This window comes from Prionailurus viverrinus, chromosome C2 (assembly GCF_022837055.1).
Source record: "Prionailurus viverrinus isolate Anna chromosome C2, UM_Priviv_1.0, whole genome shotgun sequence".
NCBI classification, from domain to species: domain Eukaryota; kingdom Metazoa; phylum Chordata; class Mammalia; order Carnivora; family Felidae; genus Prionailurus; species Prionailurus viverrinus.
Genome location: NC_062569.1, coordinates 26,391,018 through 26,415,363, shown reverse-complemented (window position 1 = coordinate 26,415,363; position 24,346 = coordinate 26,391,018). Strand labels below are relative to the sequence as shown.

The 24,346-nt window shown below is 40.0% G+C and overlaps 1 protein-coding gene across 1 annotated transcript in view; it reads right to left on the bottom strand.

Moving 5' to 3' along the window:
* Positions 1-24,346, bottom strand: part of LOC125175170 (collagen alpha-4(VI) chain-like) — a 103,571-nt gene that overhangs the window by 33,658 nt on the left and 45,567 nt on the right. The window contains exons 18-29 of the mRNA XM_047875508.1: positions 21,083-21,136; positions 20,930-20,965; positions 15,771-15,833; positions 13,954-14,016; positions 12,829-12,891; positions 12,245-12,307; positions 10,220-10,270; positions 5,562-5,597; positions 5,395-5,457; positions 4,100-4,162; positions 2,893-2,928; positions 1,885-1,924 (exon numbers count right to left, since the gene is read on the bottom strand). Of these exons, the coding sequence (XP_047731464.1) occupies positions 1,885-1,924; positions 2,893-2,928; positions 4,100-4,162; positions 5,395-5,457; positions 5,562-5,597; positions 10,220-10,270; positions 12,245-12,307; positions 12,829-12,891; positions 13,954-14,016; positions 15,771-15,833; positions 20,930-20,965; positions 21,083-21,136 (631 nt within the window). The remainder of the gene's footprint in view (positions 1-1,884; positions 1,925-2,892; positions 2,929-4,099; positions 4,163-5,394; positions 5,458-5,561; positions 5,598-10,219; positions 10,271-12,244; positions 12,308-12,828; positions 12,892-13,953; positions 14,017-15,770; positions 15,834-20,929; positions 20,966-21,082; positions 21,137-24,346) is intronic.

The following is a 24,346-nucleotide window of genomic DNA, read 5'->3' as shown; positions in this document are numbered from 1 at the left end:
ACCCTGGACTGGCCACTTCCTGGCTTTGATCTGAGAAATACACTTGTGTCATTGCTATTGAGCACTGAGGTCGCTCTGTACTGAACTTAAACCTAACTAATACACTGAGATATTCTGAAACTATATATGTATATGTATATATATATATATATATATATATATATATATATATATATATACACACACACATATGTATATATATATATATATATATACACACACACACACATATACATATACACACATATCTAAAACTATGTATAATATACTATATATATATATCATATACCATATATTATGTATAAGTGTGTATGCACAAGTAATATGTTTTATGGAAAATATCAGAAAACCAAAAATTAAAATTACCTTTAATCTATAATGTATATGCATGTGTATGTATATTTAATTGCTAATTTAGTTTTATAAAACTCGGACCTTAGTATATGTCCTATGTTGAATCTTTTTTCACTTAATATATGATGAACATCTATTCTTCTCATCCATAAGTTTAGAGCAGTATCACCTCGTCTACTATAGATGTCTCATGATACTCCCACCAACATCCCTTTGTGATGAGCGCGTTCATACATATATCTGTGCATCTCTGTCCAATCATGGTTCTATAATATCTCTATAATTGTGGCTTTTGATATGCAGTGTCCAATTGCTCTTCAGAAAGGTGGTACCAACTGACACTCCTACCCGCAGTGTGTACTTTTATACATTTCCCAAATTTAGGTAGATAATTTTTTCTCATCTCAAAAGTATTTCCAATTTGAGAAACAAAAAGAGTATCTCATTTTCACTTGTATTCTTTGACCTCTTGGGAGGTCAAACATTTTTACAGGTTTATTGTTTGTTTGTATTTTTTTCTTCTCCGAATCTTCCATTCATTCATGTCTTTTCTCCCATTTTCAATCCAAGAGTTTTTTACATCAGGTTTAACAAATATGAAATATCTGTGCTTGTAGGTGAAAATGATTGAGTAGGACCAACTGTATATACTTTGACCTGACAGAGTTAAAAAGATAGGTCCTTTGCTTGGGTCCATTGCTTATATTGCATATATTTCCTCCCGTTTTTCTGTGTGCTTTTGACCTCACGGTGCTCTTCAATATAAAGGGGTTTTAATTTTTGACATGGTCAACTCTGATGTTCTCCCTTTGGGGTCAAAATTATAGTATTATTCTTTATGATTTCTAGGAAAGAGGACCCCAGAATCTCCTGGACCAGAAACTGAAAGGGAATGGACAGAATTTAGAGTTTGAATAAGGAGGGCCGGGTGTATGTGGAGAAAACCCAAGCATCTAAATTAAGCACTCTGCCAAATCAACATTCTCTCCCTATTGCTAGTGAATAGGGAAAAGTACATGTTACAGGATGCAAATATCCTGGCATACATTGAAGACACTAAGTAAATTCCAGTCTGGGAATGTGACGAAACATTAAGATCCGATCATTTGCAAATCCATTTTTAAAACATAAATGTAAATTTAAAAAGACACATTTCTTATTGAAGGCTCACTGGTGATCCCTCTTGTTTAAATGGGTGGGATAAAAATAACAAGGCTTCTCTGTATTTGTTTTGTTATAAGAAGCACCAAGATGCAGACACGTAGGTGTGCAATTGCCAGTGCATTTCAGGAGGTGCCACATTACAAGAGAATTTTTCTCCACCATTGAGATGGCATGCCTTTTAACCACTTCATTTCTGAGACCACATTCATGAAGATTACTTGCCCCAGGGGAGACCGAGCCAAATACATTAACTGATAAGAGCTTTTCATGTGAGACAAATCCACAGGTGACTTAAGTCCCCAATCCGTGACCCATTCCAACTTCTCACCACTGGCCCCCATTTGAGCCATTTCCCAAACAACTTACGGCAGTTTTCTTGTATTAAGTCAATGATTTCACAAGATTGCTAGAAATATGGAAAAAGAGAGAAAAGTAAAAGGTATTTAATGTGAAGCATATTCCTTCTTAACCCCAGGACTTAGAAATGTTATATGTGTGTTATCAGTGCCTTTCTGAAGCTTTTTAAGGTATAATCGAAAACCAAAAAATTGTTACAGCACATGAAACTATCCAGAAGTTATACTTCTAGACACAGCAGATATTTAAAAACATTTGAAATACATTTTATATACAACACAGTGCTCGTATTATTAGAGATAGGTAAATAAGGGGAATTCTTTATTTTTTTATCTGCCTCACAAAGCAGTGGAATCAAATCTGATTTTGAAGAAGTTTCAATCCAGAAATCTTGGCATAAAAGGCAAAGAAATGCCTTCAATTCTTGGATCTCTATGTCAGCAATTCTTGGAACAGTTCATTAGAATAACTGCCAAGACATGGGCCCCTCACACCTCCCCTAGAATTCTGCTGTGTTCCTTTGATCTCTCCCCTCTGTTCTGTTCATCCCTTGACCCCATTACTTCTTGATTCTCATTTGTTCCCACTTCCTTCCCCCACAAAGTAGTATTTTTGTACTTGTGAGATAAAAAGCCATCATAGCTTCTGAGATTGTTTTCAGGTGTGTCACGAGACACGAGAACCTGTACTATACTATATGTTGGCTTATAAATACTTTATAAGCAACTTTTAAACTTTACAACAAGGCATATAGCACAGGGGTAGTAGCCTCAAAGTCTTTCCTTCCACCTGCAGTACTGAAAAACAACCAAATTCCTTCCACAATTTAAAATATTATCCGACTCTTTTCACTGATGTGATTCTAACATCTCTGAGTAAAGTTTATAGATCAACTTAAAGTACTAAAATAATTTACAAGAGGAGAAACTAAAGAATCTTCATAGATTTCTATTTGGTGAAAATGGAAAGCTGTGTATGCTAAAAAGGATAAGGCTTAGAATTAAAATGTTCACGTACCATCACATCTACCAAACCTTTGGCACCCTTGATGCCCTGGAAAGAACAGATATGAGTTTAAAATGCAAGATTCTGAGGTACAACATATTATTCTCCAGAGCTGGCAAGAGATTCTGAGAAAGCTACCACAGTATAGCCCACTTTCTGCCCTTTACTCCTGGCCCTGAAATTCTGACTCCTTAAGGAAGAAAGTTGGAGTGTCTAGGAGGTGTGGCCCAGGCCTCAGAATCCAGGATATCCAGGATTATGGTACATAAGGACCTTTAGAAGATCAGGTCATCTTGTGACCAAGCCACAGTATAGGATCCAATTCAGAAAAAGACCTTTCAAGATCTCAGGACCGTTCATAGACAATTGTAAAGCAGACCTCAGTCATTCCCTATCCCTTCTCCTCAGGCTACTCACTGACACCCCATCTCTGCTCTTGTGCTGCACAAGTCATCCCTGGAAACCCTCAGAACAGATAAGCCTTACTGCAGCTACTCTGGGAGTCGAAGGACCCTTGCTTCTATTTAGATTCTACAAGGTAGTAACTTGTCATCTCGGGCAGATAACTATAATCTTCTCAGCTTTTGTTTTCTCAACTGTAAATGGCCACGTCCAGTCCTTCTGCTTCTAAGATTTTTGATTCTATGACTTTGTTGCTGCTCTACAGTGAATGGTAAATGCAGTGAAACCACCAGGTTCAACCCAGGATTCACTCACTACACCATCCCTCACGAACTGACAGCCTAGCCTCATAGGATAAGGCGTGGCACAAAGTGACAATAGCCCCAAAGTCTTTCCTTTCATACCAGATGAACTCCCAGGCAATTTTAAAAATATTTGTGGACCAGCAACATTGTTAGTTTAGTTAAGATTGTATAAATGTCATATTTTGTTAGGATTTCCTTCTAGTGTTTGCATTATGTTGTTACTCGCCTTGTTTGCATTGATAAACTCACTGTCCAGTGAGTTTTATGTATTATGTATTTAGACATGTTTATAAATCTCCAGCCACTCTAATATCTTCCCCATGTTCAGGTAAAAAATATATACCGAATAAATATACTGTATCAGTTGATGTCCTCTAAAGCAAATCTGGCCCATTCCCTATATACATCCTCTAGTGCATCCTAAATGTTCATTTCTTCATTAAGATAGCTCTTTGCAAATTCTCATTTACTTTTACCCAGGGGTTGAAAATAGAAAGAAGAGTCAATGTTACCACTGGTCCTGGAGGGCCTTGGTCACCTGGAGTTCCAATAAATCCAGGAAAGCCAGCATTACCCTAAAAATAGCCAAACCAAAGGAATAAGCTTCTCCTCTTGAATACAACTTGATTAAAACCATCAGACCCATTTTAAGATACCAAGCTGTCATTATTTCTAAGGTCCCATGAGTCTGCTATGGACCAGTTAGTTTATGAACTGTATCAATGGGGTGAGACACCAAGACTAGAAAAGGAGGGGGCTCATACCTAATCCAAGCCAACATGAGGACATACATACAGACACACAATTGAGTCCAAATTGACTCAATACTCAGTTGAGATTCCAGGTCGTATAATTAAAAGAATGCAGGAAATACATATTGAGGGCCTGGCAACAAGAGAAAGGAAAACTTCTTTCACCACTTTCTGGTCTTTGGAGTCTGAAAAAAGGTATTAGCTGACCTTAGCTCGCTGCTCGTCTCACAGGTATTTGAACCGACACAGCATTACCTGCATGTAATTGATGCTTTATCTTTTTTTATTTGAAACCAGAGAGATAAGTTTAGCTGAGCAGGGCAATATTAGCCAGGAGCAAACCAAGTTAGACATAGATCAAATTTTTCTTTATGTCCTTGCCAATGTGTGAAAATACCAATTATTGAGTGCTTAGATAATAAATATTCTCTTTCCTCTCTTCTGCACTGAACATTACTCGTGTCCTTTTCCCAAAAGCCTTGCTCTCTAATGTCTATCAGCTAAACACTACCAGGGTTTTAGATACCCACAAGATTTCTTTCTGAATAGAGCCACCAGTGATAGCAGCCTTTCAATATTGAGTCTTTACATCCTGAAGGAATGGATTTTTAATGGTAGACTCTACAAAGCACAGTGAAAACATGGCTCAAAGTCCACCAAGATGGCAGCCATATTCTTGAGATTATAGTCCTAAATTAACAAAGAAAAATTTAAGGCTTGGAAGAATCTTGAAGAAACATCAGTGTTTACTCTGCAGCTAAAACAATGCCCTTCTGAATGATATCCAGACTTCACACAGATATTGATATTGTGTAACTGAAACTCCAACTTAGATTTTCTGTTATTACGGTTTGATGAGCCTCATTTGCATTTATAAGGTAAGTGAGAGTGGTATTAAGTGGGAGAGTGGAGTAGCCCAAGGGAGGTGTGGAATATGCACTGACTTAGGGGGACAATGGCCTTCCTGCTAAGTCCATTAAGTCAATAGAAATCTGCTCCTGTGAGCGGTGTCATGTGGGCCTCTACAGATCTTAGGAAATTCCTTTGGTTCTTACCCTCCTCCCTCTGACTCCCTTCGCCCCCTTCTCTCCTCGGTGGCCCGGGTCACCATCTTCTCCCTTAATAGAATCAAAAGCAGAGCGTTGAGTGTAAAGAAAAATAAGTACAAACAAATGACACATGCTGCATACCAGATGCCAGACCCCAAAAGATAGCTTCTTACTTGTGCACCAGGAGAGCCAGGAAATCCAGGTTCACCCTAGTGTCAGAAAAGAGATAAGGTCTTGTTTACTGTCATGTGATTAAGTCTTTCTTTCACACTCCTCCGAGAAAAAGAATAAATTATAATTTTGAGAAAACAGACTCAAAACAGGTGCCAGGAAAAACAACTAGAGCAACAGTTGTTATCTTGAACTACTCCCAAGTGGCCATATTTTATTTTTATAATCCAAAGTGAAACAACTTGCAAATGACTTTTACAAATTTTTCCACTTCCTTGATATATTATGTAATGGAACTTCCTTCTTAAACAATTTTATCTGTTGGTCTAAATATCCAGAGGTCTGACCCAATGGAAACCAAAGGAAAGGGGACCAAACTGACTGGTGGGAAGCAGGTGCCCATTGTCAGATCAAAGGCACACTACAAAGCAACTGTTCATTCAACAAATATTTATTTAGCACCTATATGCTAACCACTTTTCTAAGCACTGGGAATTCAGCACTGAACAAAGACCCTGCTATCATGGAACTTAACTGCCAGTAAGGAAGAAAAGTATGTCAGGGAGAGAGAAATGCTATTCCAGAAAGGAGATTAAAGAATAAAGAATGATATCAATGGGGTTAGGAAGAGGGTCATTATTTTATATGAGGTGGTTGGACAAAGCTTTTTGGTAAAGGTGGCATTTGGGCCAAGACCAGCATAAATCAAGAAAGCCAGCCAAACAGGTATCTGGGAAAAGAGCATTCCGAGCAGAGGGAAGAGTGTATGAAGAATCCTGAGGCAAGAATATGAACCTGTCCTGTGTTTGAGGGACACTGAAGCAGAATAGGGGGAGGGGAGGAGGCGGAGATAATGTCAGAGAGTTCACAGAGGGGCCAGATTATATAGAATCCTGTAGGCCATGTTAACAGTGGGGTTAATTCTGAATGACATCAGGAGGCACAGCTGGACTTTGAGTGATCTAACTATGCATTTAAAAGATGGCTCTGGGGGTACCTGACTGGCTCAGTCAGTACAGCATGTGACTCTTGATCTTGGGGTTGCAAGTTCAAGTCCCATGTTGGGTGTAGAGTTTGCTTGAAAATAAAATATTTAAAATACAAAATAAAATAAAATAAAATAAAATAGGGCTCTGGCTGCTACATGGAGGACTAACTAGATGAGGCAAGAGTAGAAGCAGGGAGAACATTTAGGAGGCCACTGCAGTAATCCAGGTGGAAATCATGCTGTCTTGGCCCAGAGGATGGCAGTGGTGGTGGTGAGAGGTGATGAGAGGCTGCACGTATTTGGAGGGTGGACTCACCATTATTTGTTGATGGATTAAATATAGGGGGTGAGAGACAGACATTTGTTAAAGATGGGGAAATGTCTTCCCTGAGCAACTGGCAGGAGGGAGGCTCCACTCCCTGAGATGGGGAAGGCTGGAGGAGAGGCAGGTTGTCAGGGCAATTGTTGTGGCTGACCAGATGTTTGTTGAAATTAAAGGATCGGTGTTAATTCTTTGGTTGATAATGTATTGTTGTTATTTTATTTTATTAGTTTTTTGAGTAGGCTGCACACCTAATGTGGGGCACAACACGGAGCTTGAACTCATGGCCCTGAGATCAAGACCTGAGCTGAGATCAAGGGTCAGACGCTTGACAGACTGAGCCACCCAGATGCTCCTGTGGTTATGTTTTTAAAGAATTTTTTAGAGATGCAGCTTGAAATATTTACTCATGGAATATATGATATCTGGGATTTGCTTCAAAATAATTGGGAGAAAGATATATGTGTGGTGGAATACATAAAAAACAACATTAAATTGGTCAAGGATTTTTATTCTTTGAGCATGGGGATAGGTGTCATTATATTAGTCTCTCCACTTGTACACATGTTTGAATTTTTCCAGAATCAAAGGTTAACAAACAAAAGAAGAAGAAGGAAGGAGGAGGAGGAGGCTGTTTGGGGACATGCCAATTTTAAGGTGGAAACATATTTAGAGTTTAAGAGTATGGTCCAAGCTGGAGAAATACGCTGGAGATCACAGGATAGATGATACTTGATGCTATGTAACTGGATAAGGTCACCTGAGAAGTGAGTAAAGAGGGAAGTAAGAGAAGTAGAAAGATAGATCCCTGAGTTTTCTAATATTTAGAGGTCAAGAACATTCCAAAGAAACTGAGAAAGAGCAGTCAGCAAAAAACAAGTGAGTGGGCTGGTCTGGACGATGAGAGAGGAAAGGTTCCAAGAATAAGCTCCTGATCCCCTTTGTCAAATTCTGCTGAGACGCAGAGTATGATGTGGGCAGAGAAGTGACCAATGGATTCAGCACCGTGGTCTCACCTTGACTAAAGGTGTTTAGTCGTTGCGCGGGCAGAGCTGAGGGGTGAAGGCTCAATTGTCACCAGTTAGAGAGAACCAGAGGAAAGAAAGTGGAGTTTCTCAACCTCGGCACTACTAACATTTTCGACCTGACCATTCTTCTTCGTTGCGAGGGGTGTCCTGTGTTTTGTAGGATGAAAAATAGTATCTCTGGTCTCTACTCACTAGGTGCCATTTGCATCCCCTCCCCTGGCGTGACAACCAGAACATCTCCTAGAGGGTAAAATCACCCCTGGGTGAGAACCACAGATCTAGACCTACTCTTTCAAAGAATTTTGCCAGAGAGAAAAGGGACAATGGTATTGTGTAGTTAAATGAGTGTTGTTGTTTTTTTTATTGTCTGTTTGCTTGTGGGAGGGGTGATATTCCCACTTTGTATAGTGACAGGAATGATCTGTGGAGAGGGAAAAACATTACAGAAGGGAATTGCAGAAGGGAAAGGACCCAGGAAGGAAGCAAAAGGGGAACAGAGTGCAGCCCATGAGAGAAGAGATCAGTCTTAGACAAGGGCATGGACTCTTATCCACAGCAGGAAGAGGGAAGGCAGGGTACAGAGGCTGGCCTACGTAGTGGCAGATGTATGTAGAGGTTCTCTGCTCACTGCTCCTATTTAATTAATGAAACAAGAAGCACAATCACCTGCTGAAAACGTGGGAGAGAAAGCAGGTCTTGGAAGTCTGAGGAGAGGGGAGCAGAGATGAATCAATTGATTCAGAGAGGAAAATGAACAGAGAAGGGAATGGTAGCCAGCTGGCCAAGCAGCAATAGGGCTATTTAAAGTGAGGCCATGAAGCCTTGCCAGGAAAAACCCATGCAGTGTGGACTGAATCCACGGTGTTAGCCATACCACAATAAGCATAGGCTGCTTTGGATGTAGTACCAGGGCTGGTATGTGGCTTAAAACGTGAACATTTGAGGGGGGCCTGGGTGGCTCAGCCAGTTAATCACCTGACTCTTAATCTCGGCTCGGGTCATAATCTCACGGCTCGTGACATCGAGCCCCATATCCAGCCCTGTGCTGACAGTGTGGAGCCGGCTTGGGATTCTCTCTCTCTCCCTCTGTGCCCTCCCTGCTCATGCGCACTCTCTCTGTCTGTCAAAATAAATAAAATAAACTTTGAAAAACTGGACATTTGAATTCTACCCAGAATTCCCCTGTTATGCAAACTCTCCCCTAGAGAAGAAAGACTTAATTTGCCAGGATGGAGCTCCAATGGGCTAGCTTCTACACTCAGCTCTGTCTCTAAGCAGCTGTGTGACTATCGGCAAATCACTCCATTTCTCCACATCTCAATTTTCGTATCTATAAATCAAAAAGGCTGAACTAGATGATCACCAAGGCACCCATGGTTCGTCATTGCGCAGATATTTACTAAGAGCCTACTATGTTTTGGGCATGTATACACATTAATTATACTAAGGGCAATATCCTGATCAATAAAATGGCAACAGTGTCATCCAGGGAAACAAGACAATTGCAGGGTTAAGTAGCTGGGCATCACTAAACATCCTAGTGATTTCTTATGTTGTGAAGCAATAAATGGTAACTCGCAGACTGAAGCACTCAGAATAACTGTAGCTATTGACATTTGTTCAACAGTCTTCATGTGATTTCCATTCTTAAAAACCTGTCAGTAACCCATTAACTACATGTTAAAATACCATATCCTTATGAGAGTAGAAATATCCAAATATACTTACTGAGTACCTACTCTGTGCCAGGCTCATTCCAGCAATACGAAATTGAATAAGGTGCAATCGACTGTCAAATTCACAAACTGGGAGGTAGCCAGATATGTAGGGATAAACCTCAATATAACCTCAATAGAAAGGGGCTACTATAGAAACATGACCAATGTGCGTGAGGAACACAGAGTATAGGACAACCAAATCTTTCCATGGGGGAGTCCAAGAAGGGTTCCACAAGGAAAAGTTGATACGTGAGTTGATCTGAGAAAATGTGTGAAAAAAGTCCAAAGGAGGGAGGTGTGTAAGGACATGCCTAAATAGAGTCAAGAGTGTTTGCAAAGACAGGAAATTAGGGAAGTTCCTGGCTGGGGTGGAAATATCTGGCATAGGTGGAAGATGAGGAAAGGAGTTCAAGTTTTAAATAAGGCAGTAACAAAATCAGCTTTTATTTTTTAAGGAGGGAGGTCTGGCAGCTATAACATGTCATAAGCAGCATTTAGAAACCATTTCTGGCATACCACTTGGATAATAAAGACTTATTCTAGTAAAATTAAAAACAAATCACCGTAGTAGTCAGTTCAGAATACCCTGTAAGATAACCCTCACCTTTTTTCCTTTTCTTCCCGGATGTCCATATCCATCTGGACCAGTAAGACCCTAAGAAAATGACACAAGATGAATGGTAGAGTCATCCAGATCAATACTGGTTGACAATATTATCTGAACCCTTGGATTAATCAGCAGTGCAAGGAAGTGGAGAAGGCAGAGGGGCTTGGTGGAGGCTTATACTGTATCATAGGATAAATCCTCGGCTACCTTTATAGGATAAGGAGAGGATAAGGATTTAAAACCTGAAAAGTATTTTTTTTTTCAATTTTAACTTCTTCTTTAGCAAGATTCTGTACCTCACCAAAATGATGCCACAGATGTAGGGAGCCACATCACTGTACAAAATCCCTCTTGGGCTAAATTTCCTTTCTTTGCAGGGTAAAGTAACAAAGGAAGAAACTCTAGAATTTGGCAAATCTCTAGAGATAAATGCAGACTTACGGAGGAAAAGACTGGGATGGAGGCAATAGACTTTAGTGAATAAGTGCATAGGACGTATACCCAGACAGACCTGAATTTTCATTCCACTTCCAACACTGGTTGGAAGCAAGTTATTCTGGGGGGGGAGGGGGGGGAGGGGGCGGTGGAGGTGATGATGGCAATGGTGGTGATCTTGGTCATGATGACAGTGTTCGTGGTGGAGGCAGTGATAGTGGAAGCAGAGGTGATGGTGATGACAACAATTATGAATATGTTAATGACACTACTGGGATCTTAGCATCTGTACATATACACAGTGAGCTTCCTATGACAACGGGTAAATTCAGAACCTTTTAGGTGCACCTTGCTGAATGGACAAAAACTGCACCTAAACCAAGCAGTCAACTGAGGAGAACAATTTTTTTTAAGTTTTAAGCCACAAAGATCATTCCTATGGCCTAAGGGGGAAAAGCCTGAAACATTAGAAAAATGAAAAAGAATAAGATAAAGAAGATTGCCAAAGATGAATTGTTTGGGGACAAAAAAGATGCAAATGAGGTTCATTTGCTGTTCCTCCGTTTTCTCTCTGCTGAAGGACACACACAGCCTCGGGCACCTACAAATTTCAGAGATCCAAACCGCCTATCTTGGAGATAACCGCTTCTGACATTCCTGAAATGACACCTTCCAGAAAGGCATTGCTCCCCAGCTTCATCTGTCCCAAGGAGAGACCGGTAGAAACAACCTTTGTGTTATTTTAAACCAGGAAATTTTAATAAAGTGAAACAGCATTAACTTCATCACCCGAACTGAGAGTAGATGCAGAACACTACTTATCCCATATTCCTTTTGACAGTAATCTTGTTCTATTTTCTCCCCCTTGCACATTTAATTTTAAGCTTTTTGGCCTGCTTTTTTCTTCTCCCCTTGCTAACAAATGCAATTTCAATGTTGAGTGCAAAACAATGGCAGGGTGTTCCCACTGTTGATGAAAGAAATCTCAAACATAGGAGCTGCAGGAGAGACCACATTTCTCTCTATCATAAAGCTCATTCCAATAAAATGATGAATTGAAAATAGTCATAAAAAAACTAACTGGCTCTCATGTTCAGAGGGATGGCTAAGGTCTAAATGCAGAGCCCTGTCCCTGGGAGCATTATCTGTTCAAGTAAACCTTTGATGATCCTTGGTCTCCAAAGGTTATTTCTATGTTCTGGGTAATTGAGGCCATGCACTTAAAAGTTTGCAAGTCTGATTGCCTGTCTTATTTGTGTCCCTGGAAAAATTGTTTCATTGAACACATCTGTATTCCAAAAAATCTCAAATGCTTAGAAAACATCTTTGTCAAACAGACGAGGCTCACTGGCGTATCCCTCTTCCACAACATGTGAGGAGGCAAAATAAATCCCAAGACATCTTTAGGTTCTTTATTTATGGGAGGAGTTTGAGAACCTTTGACTCTTTAGGGTCACAACAGCTCTGGCGATCATATCATATTTGCACCCCAAAATTCATCAGGAATATTCGAACTTTGTGTGAAACAAGAACAAATAACAAACAAGAAATTCAGCCGAGAGTCCAAAACAGAGAAGCCAGACTTACAGGTTGCCCTCTGAGTCCTTGTCGACCCCGTGGGCCTGTGGCTCCTGTGTCACCAAGATCTCCCTTTTGTAACAAAAGGTAAACATGAAGTTAATTTTTTCCTATGAGTTCATGCAGTTTTATGTCATTTTCCTTAGAGAGTTTACAGTCACACTTATTCAGGTCCTGTTGCCAACACCATACAGTCTAAGGTGAGTATCTTCCTCTGGACTTTGTTACACAGAGATTACTAACAAATATAGTGGAGATTTGGGCACTGAAAATTAGTGAAATGAGGTATATGGCATCCGTGACAGAATTTTATATTTTTCTGGCTTTTCCTAGGTGTGAATGTAGAGAACCCATATATTTATTTATTGATATGTCTTTGCCTAGTGATATAGGTGGCCGTCTATCTATCTTTCTATACGTCAGTCTATATGTCTTTCCTTCTCTGTATCCACTGTCCAACTATAAGGTATAGTCAATACCATCACCAATGATATCAAAAACTCACACTGGAAATGATCACATACGGAGAGATTCACATGAGAATACCCAACTTCCAAGAAAAAAAAAAAAAAGATGTGTTCTCTGACATTTACCTTCATTCCTGTTGGTCCCGCTTTCCCTTTTGAACCAACTGTCCCTGGAGGCCCAGGAATCCCCTACAACAAGACCACAACCAAAATCAACTCAAGGGCCACAAAGTTAACTCCCTGACTCTCTTGTTATTATTGAAATGGTCTGGAACTGGTAATATACTCATAAATCACCTTTAGTGTTTTATACAATTAATTGTATCCTTCAACATACAAAATGCTTCATATACACATTTAACGTCTGGGCTGGTGGTGGGGTGGGGGAGAAGGGGGGAGGCGTTCTATGTAAGAGGCCACATCTACCAAGCTCTGAGCACTGGAGCGATGATCTGGCTACTAGAGGGAAAAACGCCGTTTGATTAAGAGATCAGGAAGACAAACACCTAGACTTTCACCTGCTCCAAACAGAAAATACTATCAAACGAGAATGAAAATAATACAATCAGAACAAGGCTAGACTTTTTCTGATCGAGAGTCAATACGAACAGAACTAGGGCATAGGCCATCCTGGTGTTGCTATTTTGAATCTCCAGATCGAGAAGCTTATCCCTAACTTAAACCATGCTGCTCAGAATTTAAGCTATGTCAAATGCTCCCATCATCAGGAAGCCACTCCTAATCATCTGTCTCAATGTGGTCTGATGCTTCTATGAACCACTGGGAGACTGGGTCAGGAGTAGAAGGGGCACTAGAAAGAACAAGTTGGAAGCCAAATCCACCATGTACCATCCCCATGACAAATCATTTTTAATCCCTTTGAGCCTCGGTTTCCTTATCTATAAAATTGGGATAGTAACGCTTCTTTTTATGCTTGTGAGGATCATATTGGCCGTTTATACCTCTGTACAGCTCTATTTTTTCTTGCACTATAGGTAAGTCATGATCAGTTTGTGTTAAACACCCTTGGGGCTCTAACCCAATCTCACTGATCACCATATTCCCACAATTTACCAGAATAGAAGGCGGTACAGCCAGTGATCAAGTTAGCTATTTCTAGAAACCCCTGATACCTACCAATTCCAGAACAAACAGTGTAGCTTTATGTTATTTATCCAGGAACACTCAGGTGTATGAATTGGCCACTGTTAATATGCAACTCAGCTGTAGTTTTTCGTTTTTCAAATGTACCTTAGCACCCAGTGAGCCTTTTGGTCCAGAATTTCCTGGTTGTCCTTGCCTTCCTCTTGGTCCCTGATACAAAGATGACATTAGAATTCAATCAGTGTTTATGATCTATTTCCCATGTAACCACAAAGTCGCCTTGGTCACCGACGGGAGCACAAATCAAGGTGCCCTGACCCATCACTATCACATGTATCACACTTTATTCAGCAGCATCAGCACCAAAGCAACCCAGACTCACTCCATCTGAAGCACTGGATATGAGCCTTCAGCATCCATATTTGTGACCACCTCTGCAGTTGAATCTGATGAGCCCTAAAATCTCAGAACATTGCTTTTATATTTTAATACACCCAACTAGTTTTAAATCCTCAAAGGGGAATGAAAGGGGCTGCTGGGATATTGATCTCCTTTGAAAATTCAACCTTCTCTGTACACACACAAGAGCACATTTTGATTTTTTCAAGAACCAATAGGACCTTTAAGAAGCCTAATCGCACTGGACACATTGCTGGGGAGTTACCCATTTTCTCCCCAATCTATTTTATTGTACTGATTTCAACACTAATTTTTCTCCAGCTTTTCTGAAAAAAAATGTTTTCCTATTAAAAACATTTATCATGGCCTCTATACTCCTGGGTGAGGTATTGTAGTCATCTATTTAAACACAGCATCATACCCACATCCCAGTGGGAGGTGAAATTAAGGAGAGGTTTTATTGATTATCTTGCTCATGGTTCACAAAACAACATGTTCCCCTTGCATTCAGCAGTAGGATAGAGTGAATATAAAAGAGAAACCCAGGACACAACGGTGGCGGGGGGTCCAAATTTGAATTAAGCCAGCGATCAAAATAAAGGCAAAAATATATCTCTAGGTTGTTTTCCCCTATGTTCAGACACTTTTCTATCATAAAATAAATACAATCCCTAATTACACTTTGATTACCCATTTCTTCCTTTAGTACCTTTGTCAAGTCGAAAAACAACAGAAACCTTTCAAAGTTATCACCTGACGCTCATAGAGTTTTTAAGGTTATGGAGAATGATTCAATGTGTGAGTAAAATGTGTTGTTTTCAAGTTCTTCCACTTGATAGTTGGGAACAATTTGGCTTTTAAAAGAAAGATGCAGAACATGTTCCAGAAGGGTTTACAGAATGACAGATTTGGGTTATGCTTAGAAGATTCCAAAAGAACTGGACGGGGAAATTTAAATTTCCAGTTATCACTGAATCCTTTACAACACCCTGCTTGAGGGCAAGACTCTTCCTGGCCTTAACGTCCTTCCTGAAGGTCCCACGCCTATTAGCAAAGTGACTTATGTATTACAGATAGTCAATAAACACTTCGCAGATTTTTTATGCCAAACTGAATAAAATTTTAATGAATTAAGTACTGTTTGAGTAAGTTCAATACAGTTTCAAAGGCAGTAATTAAGAGCACAGATTTGATAACTAGACTGCTTGAGTTTGAATCCCATCTTTATCATTTACTAACTGTGGGAGCTTGGCCACTTTACCTTACTTCTCTATCCCCCCCTCTACTTCTCTCTGTAAAATAGGGATAATAACCCCCCCCCCATTAAAGGATTAAATGGGTTAATACAAGTGCTTAAGGCCATATTTAAGACATCTTAAGAATTCACAAATATTGCTATTAGGGTTCAACCTGCCCAGGAGAGAGATACACAATCTGCTTGGGAAAGGCCCTGGAAAAGAGGTATCCAAGGCCATTCTGATATATGTTAAATCCCCATCCAAATATCTAAGTTATAATTTCAAACAAATATCCTTTAGCACTAAAATCAACTTCACTGATACAACCTGTGGGCCTGAGTATCCAAGCTCTCCCGGGTAACCCCGTTCACCGGATTCTCCACGCATACCCTGTTAAAATGAACAAAACTTAGTGAGTTCACCAGGCACCCTTAGGGTTCCTATTGAAGGCAGGCTTCCCTGCAATATGTCATTTGACAGCCACAAGAGAAAGATAAGAAAGATTTGATTGTCTGTGCTCAGTTCTGTTAGGATATGGAATGTGAGAAGATATGGGGGGAGGGGGCTCCACTTATGTTGCAAAGCCAGATTTTTTTTTCAGTTTTTGCATGACTCTTTCCAATGTCTTAGCTTAGTGATAGAAGAAAAACACCTTGTTTAAACAACTCAAGCTCCCATTTGACATAATAACGGGTTCCTCAAAGGCCATCCATTCCTTTTAAGGGATATGGGCTAAGTATTCACTGGTGTTAAGGACTCTTATCCCACGTGAAGGAACTCAGAATGTTGAACACAGCAACAAGCGGACCTTCTGGGGGAAGGCACATGAAGCACAAAGAGAAAGGGCAGAAACCTGACTTTAAAACCCTACGGGTTCTTGTGTGGCGCCTGGGTGGCTCAGTTGGTTAAGCGTCTGACTTTGGTCAGGTCATGATCTCACAGTTCGTGGATTTAATCCCTGCGTCGGGCTCTGTGCTGACAGCTCAGAGCCTGGAGCTTGCTTCGGATTCTGTGTCTCCTTCTCTCTCTGCCCCTCCCCTGCTCATGCTCTGTCTCTGTCTCAAAAATAAATAAAACATTAAAAAAAAAAAATTTCTAAACCCTACGGTTTCTTGAAACAAAACCAAAAATAAACCCTACAGATTCTTACAGGATTAAGCTGGCTCTCTGAGCAAAGGGTGAGCCCTTAACAGAATTCGTCTAATAACTGACTTCATTTCTCCCTCGTATTAAAAGTTTCACTTCTACAGAGAAGATACATTTTCTAAGATTGAAGATAATACCCATTTTGTGAATTATTCTGCCTTCTTTTTCATGTTGCTCATGTGTCAGAAAGGCTACTAATTATTCATAGATTTGCAAAGAGAAAAAACCTTAAACTGAGAATTAATCACTGTGCAGGTCAATTTCTTGTGCTTATTAGGTTTTTTAAACTGTTCAGGTAAATGGGAAACACTCCTTTTTTTTAAGTTTTTTTCTTAAATGTGTATTTATTTATCTATTTTTAATTTTTTTAACGTTTATTTATTTTTAAGACAGAGAGAGACACAGCATGAACAGGGGAGGGGCAGAGAACGAGGGAGACACAGAATCGGAAGCAGGCTCCAGGCTCCGTGCCATCAGCCCAGAGCCGATGCGGGGCTCGAACTCACAGACCGCGAGATCGTGACCTGAGCTGAAGTCGGATGCTTAACCGACTGAGCCACCCAGGCGCCCCAGTATTTATTTATTTTTTATAGAGCATGTGAATGCACATGAACAGGGGAGAAGCAGAGACAGAGGGAGACAGAGAGTTCCAAGCAGGCTCCGCGCGGTCAGCACAGAGCCCAACATGGGGTTTGAACTCACGAACCATGAGCCAAAACCAAGGGTCTGATGCTTAACTGAGGCACCCAGGCATCCTGGGAAACACTTGTCTTTTTTTTTTTTTTAATTTTTTTTTTCAACGTTTATTTATTTTTGGGACAGAGAGAGACAGAGCATGAACGGGGGAGGGGCAGAGAGAGAGGGAGACACAGAATCGGAAACAGGCTCCAGGCTCCGAGCCATCAGCCCAGAGCCCGACGCGGGGCTCGAACTCACAGACCGCGAGATCGTGACCTGGCTGAAGTCGGACGCTCAACCGACTGCGCCACCCAGGCACCCCAACACTTGTCTTAATCATTATTGTTATCTTATTCTGCTCTTTAACAGTTGACTTCTAGATTTATGAACATAGCTAAGTTTTAAAAGGACTGTAGCTAGAAATTTTGAAATAGGTTGTGAAAATCTTTGCACATCACATTAGTGACATTCAGAGTGCAACATCCTGAAAACAACTTGGTTCTATACAGCCAAGTTCAAACTCTTGTTATACCTCCACGCTTGTACATTTATATTAAGGGAATCATTTCAGCAAAGCAAAAGCAAGAAAAAAACCCTGTAATACAGTTTTTCTTTTCATCACTAACCACAATATCTAACAAAACAGAAATTATCTAAATGCTTAACATAAGAATAGTTTAGCAAATAGTTGTTCTTCTACAGAGTATGCTATAATATATTTAAATGATAATAGGATGATTTGGAAACAGAAAAGCAGACTATAAAATAATATATCCATTATAATAACTCTTACTATCTATCTCTTACAGGAAACACACAAACATGAAAATAATTGCAGGAAGCTAGTGAGCTTACACTTTAAAAATGATATTCTTTTTTAAAATTTTTTTTAACATTTATTTTTTATTGAGAGACAGAGAGAGACAGAGCATGAGCATGGGAGGGGCAGAGAGAGGAGGAGACACAGAATACGAAGCAGGCTCCAGGCTCTGAGCTGTCAGCACAGAACCCGATGCGGGGCTTGAACTCACAAAACCACGAGATCATGACCTAAGTCAAAGTCAGACGCTTAACCAACTGAGCCACTCAGGCACCCCTAAAAATGATATTCTTAATTAAAGTTTCCCCTTATTGCCAAAATAATCTATGCATTGACTTGTCTGCCATAATACAATATTTTCTATAAACAAAATCTTATTTAAATTTTCAACGTATTATACATCTTGTAGATGTCAGCATATCTAATTTTATAGACAGTAATGAGCCATATTTTCCCCAGATCCAAGGGATGCTGTAATCTGGAATTCAGCACCCTTGGAAACTATAATCTTCCAACATTACTTGCTCATCGTTAGCAAGTCACAGCCTCAAAAACATAAATGAATCTATGTGACCAATGTTCCAAGACTAGGTTAACTAGCAAACTACTGACATGTTAGTAGTCCGCTTCAATATGATTTTATCTCTTATTTAAAAAATCAAAGCTTGAATAGGAAAAAGAGCAGACAACTACAGGGATTCATCAAGATTACAATGTGTTAAATGGAGAGGTCTCCTATTAAAGACAGTAGTTTGCACACATTTTTCTCTGCTCCCAAAATAAGCGGTTACTGTTCCACAATCCTTCCCAATAAGAAAACAGAGCAGAGGCCCAAGGAGCAATCCGTCTGAATCAGAGCAGGAGGTCAGAAGGCCAGAAAGGAGAAATCCAAGAGAAATAAACCTGACATGTTTGAATATACTAGGAGGTTACTGGTTTTGTCAAAGAGCTTTATAATTAACTGGCAAAGTTAATTTACAAGCAAATGAGGGGAAAGAGTACCTCAGAGAAAATAAGAGTTACATAGCTGCAAATAATATTTACCTAGCAATTGTATGAACAATGAACTGTCTTGACCAAAAGTGGAGAAAGTAAGTATCTCGCAAGGATGAGTTGTGGGAAGTGTAAGAAGCAGATGGATAGGTTAAGAAAAATCTTTATCCCCCCCACAAGCAAGAAATCAATAGAACAACATCCCAAACTGAAAACCAAGAAATACCAAAGTAACCATGCTGTTTAGAAAAAGGGCAATTATACCAGAAGGACTTAGCCCACAGTGAGTTGCTCCTGAAGAGCAGGGAAGAATGGACAGGGAGATAATGCAATCTGACTTCAAATGTATGCACAGGCTTCACTCTGATTTAAATTAAATTTAAAATAACACAGGAGATGGGGGCGGGGGAGCACGTAGGTGACCTGGTTGGTTAAGGTGTAACTCTTGATTTCCACTCAGGTCATGATCTCACAGTCATGAGATCAAGCACCGTGTTGGGCTCTGTGCTGACAGCGTGAAACCTACTTGGGACTCTCTCTCTCTCCCCCACCCCTCTCTCTGTCTCTCAAAATAAACCTTAAAAAAAACCCACAGGAGATGAAGTGACATAGGGAAAGAAAAATAACCATGACCCAGCTGAACAGAGAACCCACTGTTAATGGATATTTAGATAAACGATATGTAGTGTCATAAAAGAATTAAATGATTCAAAAGTAGGAAATTCCTTCCACTGCCTAGAGCCACTTAATTTCTCCAAAACAGTCTATTTCTGTCTGCCTTTTGGGGATAAAAACAGTAAGATAAAATGATAGTTCCAGACATTATTTATTTCATAAGCATTAAAACCAAATTAACAGGAAATATCTATTTAAGAACTTATTTCAAATCCTAACATTTTATGAGAAAAAAATATTTCACTTGGTGTCAACAAAACTTGTTTGGATTTTTGAGACTTGAAATTTCTTAACATCCGTGCTTTTCCAACACTGTTGTTATAAAGACACAGGAGTCACATCATCTTTGTACCTCGGAGGTGATTGCCCAACACACACACACACACACATACACACACACACACTTGGGCTCAGAGTTGACATAAATCAATCTGTGATTTTCCTCCATCACTAAATCAGGACGATGCTAGAAAAAATAATACCAGCAGAGCATGACCACACTGTATTAGAGAGAAGTCTACACAATAAACTTATTTTGTAAAAAAATTCCAAAAAGATCCTGATCTTTGGATTTGAATCCAGCTCTACCAATTATTATTAGTATGTGGCCTCTGACAAGTTTTGCTAAACCATATTTTCTCTCTTCTTCATAAAAGGGAACCAATGATGCTCATAACTGTGAGGGTTGTATAAAGGTTTACAGAAGGTGATAAAAATAAGGTCTAATGCAGTGACTGGTGCTGGATAATTGCTTAGTAAAATACAATTCCCCCACAGAGATATCCCCTTATCCCACCCTCTAATCGCATCCTTCCCATTTGGATAAATGGTAAAAGCTCGATCTTTTTCCTTCATTTAGGGACCATGCAATCCCCTTAAGCACTCATAGGAAGCCCTACTTCTTTACATGGAAAAATCATTATTTCAGAGGTAAAACCATTTTTCACTAAGGTATTAGCTTCTTTTCAATCTAAATGGAATATTCCAGGTTGGAGGGGAAGCAGGGAACCATACAAACTTTGTCTTCTTCGTGGAAAAGGTCCCATGAAAACCTCTCAGTGATCTTCCTGCAATCTCAGACAGCCCAGCCAGCACTCCCCTTGACCTCAGAGAGAACTCTTTAAAGTAGCCATACGTGCAGAACGTAAAGCAAGTCTTTGCGGAAAGCACTGACCTCCAGCCCTGGCACACCGCGTCTTCCTCTTGACCCCTAAGAACAGAAGGGAAGCAAAGACCTTAGAGAAAGAAACAACCCAATTTTCACCCCAGCCTACCTCACTCTTCCACAAAAGCAGGTGAAATTCAACCCAAGAGTGGTTATAGTTACCTGAGGGCCAACATTTCCAGGTTCCCCCTGAGGTCCGTCAAAACTAGACCTTCCCTGAAAAGGAAGAAGTAAAGGGAATATAAGTTTCGATGTCTACATCCTTCTGGATTTACTCTTCAGACATGGGCTCTCTAATACAGAAGCCACTAGCTACATGTGGCTATTAATTTTAAATTCATTAAAATTAAATTAAAATTTTAGCTTCTCAGTTATACTCGGCACATTTCAAGTGTCCAGTAACTACACGTGGCCAGTGGCTACCATATTAGCACAGATATAAAATATTTGATCTCAAAAAGTTCTGTGGGTCAGCGCTTCTCTAGAAGCAAACGGATTAATTCTGGTGTTCTAAAATATCCGCACTGTAGGCAGCCTCCCCCAAAGATTGTTCATGTGACAACTCTTCAGGGTTCATCATGTTGCGACAGTAGTCATACACGTTCCCCCAATGAGCTATGCTTAATATTTGAAAAATACTGGGATTTCCCTTTCTACCCATCCTATAGGTACAGAGTGGCAGACAGAACCAGAAGGTAGATGAACGTGTCTCTGCACATGTGGAGCGATCAGTATGCACAGATGATGATGGAGGGAGAGGTTTTACACACAGTCACGATGAGGAAGCTTTGTGCTGCTCTCACTTCTTTAAGCCCAGAAGCGGGAAAATAAATGGTGTCCAGAGAAAAAAATGAGTCCATCTTTCAGGAGAAACAGAAACTACCTTGGATGCCAAGGAGGGACATTTTAGATACTCAGTAAAGTCCCATGCCAACTCAGTAAGAACACAGAAACAGGGTAAGAATGTGAAATACAGAAATAAAAGCATTTGTGCAAAGCTGTTCTTCCAACGGTTACTTATGATAGATTAGATTCGAAAACAATATAAATATTCCACAACATGGAAGGAAGCATTGATTAAATTATGGTAGGAACGCTTATTGAAATAGTATGCAACAATTACAAATTACGTTTATCAAAAGTTTATAAAGGAGAAAAAATGTGTTATAACATTCTTTTCAAGTATATTAAATTTGCTGAAAGAATAATTTATCCGAAATACAGAGAAAGATAAAATGACAGTTCCTCATTTCTTTATATTGTACTAGAACATTTTTTTTTCTTTTTTTTTTTTTTTATGAAATTTATTGACAAATTGGTTTCCATACAACACCCAGTGCTCATCCCAAAAGGTGCCCTCCTCAATACCCATCACCCACCCTCTCCTCCCTCCCACCCCCCATCAACCCTCAGTTTGTTCTCAGTTTTTAAGTCTCTTATGCTTTGGCTCTCTCCCATTCTAACCTCTTTTTTTTTTTTTTTTTTTCCTTCCCCTCCCCCATGGGTTCCTGTGAAGTTTCTCAGGATCCACATAAGAGTGAAACCATATGGTATCTGTCTTTCTCTGTATGGCTTATTTCACTTAGCATCACACTCTCCAGTTCCATCCACGTTGCTACGAAAAGCCATATTTCATAGCAGCACTCTCAACAATAGCCAAATTATGGAAAGAGCCTAAATGTCCATCAACTGATGAATGGATAAAGAAATTGTGGTTTATATACACAATGGAATATTACGTGGCAACTAGAACATTTTTTAATAAGCCAATGGGATCCTTATTTGACTTTCTCAGGGAAAGTAATTGCATCACCAAGTTAGGAAAGTTCTGTAAACTTACTTTTTTTTCTTGGTTACTGGAACTATTCATTTTTTTCTTTACATTTTACATCCTGTATTCCCAAATATCTATAGTGTTACTTTTACTGTAAAATTTTTTTTAAATATAGTAGGCTGTATGAGAAAGGAGGCTTTAGACAAGGCACTCTAACAACTGGTCTAGATATAAAAAAGATTCTTTTTTTTTTTAATTTTTTTTTTCAACATTTATTTATTTTGGGGACAGAGAGAGACAGAGCATGAACGGGGGAGGGGCAGAGAGAGAGGGAGACACAGAATCAGAAACAGGCTCCAGGCTCTGAGCCATCAGCCCAGAGCCCGACGCGGGGCTCGAACTCACGGGCCGCGAGATCGTGACCTGGCTGAAGTCGGACGCTTAACCGACTGCACCACCCAGGCGCCCCAAAAGATTCTTTCTTAAAACATTTATCATTTTCTCACTTCAATAGTAGACAGTTTTTTGCAGCCAGCGTAGCAAAGGAGTCATTTGGGCAGATGTTGGAATCATTGGGTAAAAGACTGTCGGGAAACAAGAAATTTACAATCTGAGTATCACTGCCAGATTACTTGATCATTACAAAGAGGGAAAAAGTGTGTTTACAATGGCTAAGTCTCGTGAACAGCATCTGAATCAAGTGACCAAATTAATGTACCAGTAATGAGACAGCCAGACATAGTTTCTCTCCTGGTGACTGAGAAGGCTACAGCCTTACTTAATCTCCTGAAAAAAAAATATTTAAACTGAATCTTATCATGAGGAAACAATCAGTCAAATCCTAACTGAGGGATGTTTGGCAAAATAACTGGTCAGGAACGCCCATGTCACGGAAACAAAGGACTGGACAACAGCTGTGACTGAGGGATACTACTGAGGCAAGACAACTAAATATACCACACAGTCCTTGATCAGCGCTCAGATCTTAGGCATCAGCATGTGTTTTGCACTGAGCCTTTACAGAAGCAGCCCGCACCCCAAGCAGCGAGAGGCCCCGCCAAGCTCCTTCCCTGGGGACCACACTCAGCATCTCAGCAACCAGCTGCCATAGCTTTGAACTCTGGGAGCATCCCTGCATCTCAATTTATTTGCTCATCCCTTAGCAAGATGTGTCCTAAGGTATCAGAGAAGCCTAGAAGTTATTTGGGGGGGTCTTGGAACACTCAAATATGTTTCCATATAAATTAATGGTAATTGTTTCTTCGCTGACTCCATTTCCGCTTCTGATTAGTTTCAGAGGAACTCTCTGCTTTCGCACAGCCAAGAAAACTTGTACCGAGGAAAGATTGCCCCCTAGAGGTCTATCTTCTAATGGCACTTACCAACCTAGAATTTCAGCATTCCCAGCTATCGGCTTGTATAATTTGTGAGAGTGACTTCTATTACCCAAGTCTATTCAAAGAATATTTAGCAACCTTCTTTGAGCTCGGAATGGGAGTAGAAACCATGTGGAACACAAGTTCACTGTTACATGGCACCACCTCAGAGGGTTCCAATTTTTGTTTGCACACACAATTCAGGGATCTAATGTTCTAAGTTAACCCTCAGCTGAAGTCAGTGATGGAGACCTCTGAAAACTGAGAGCATGGGAC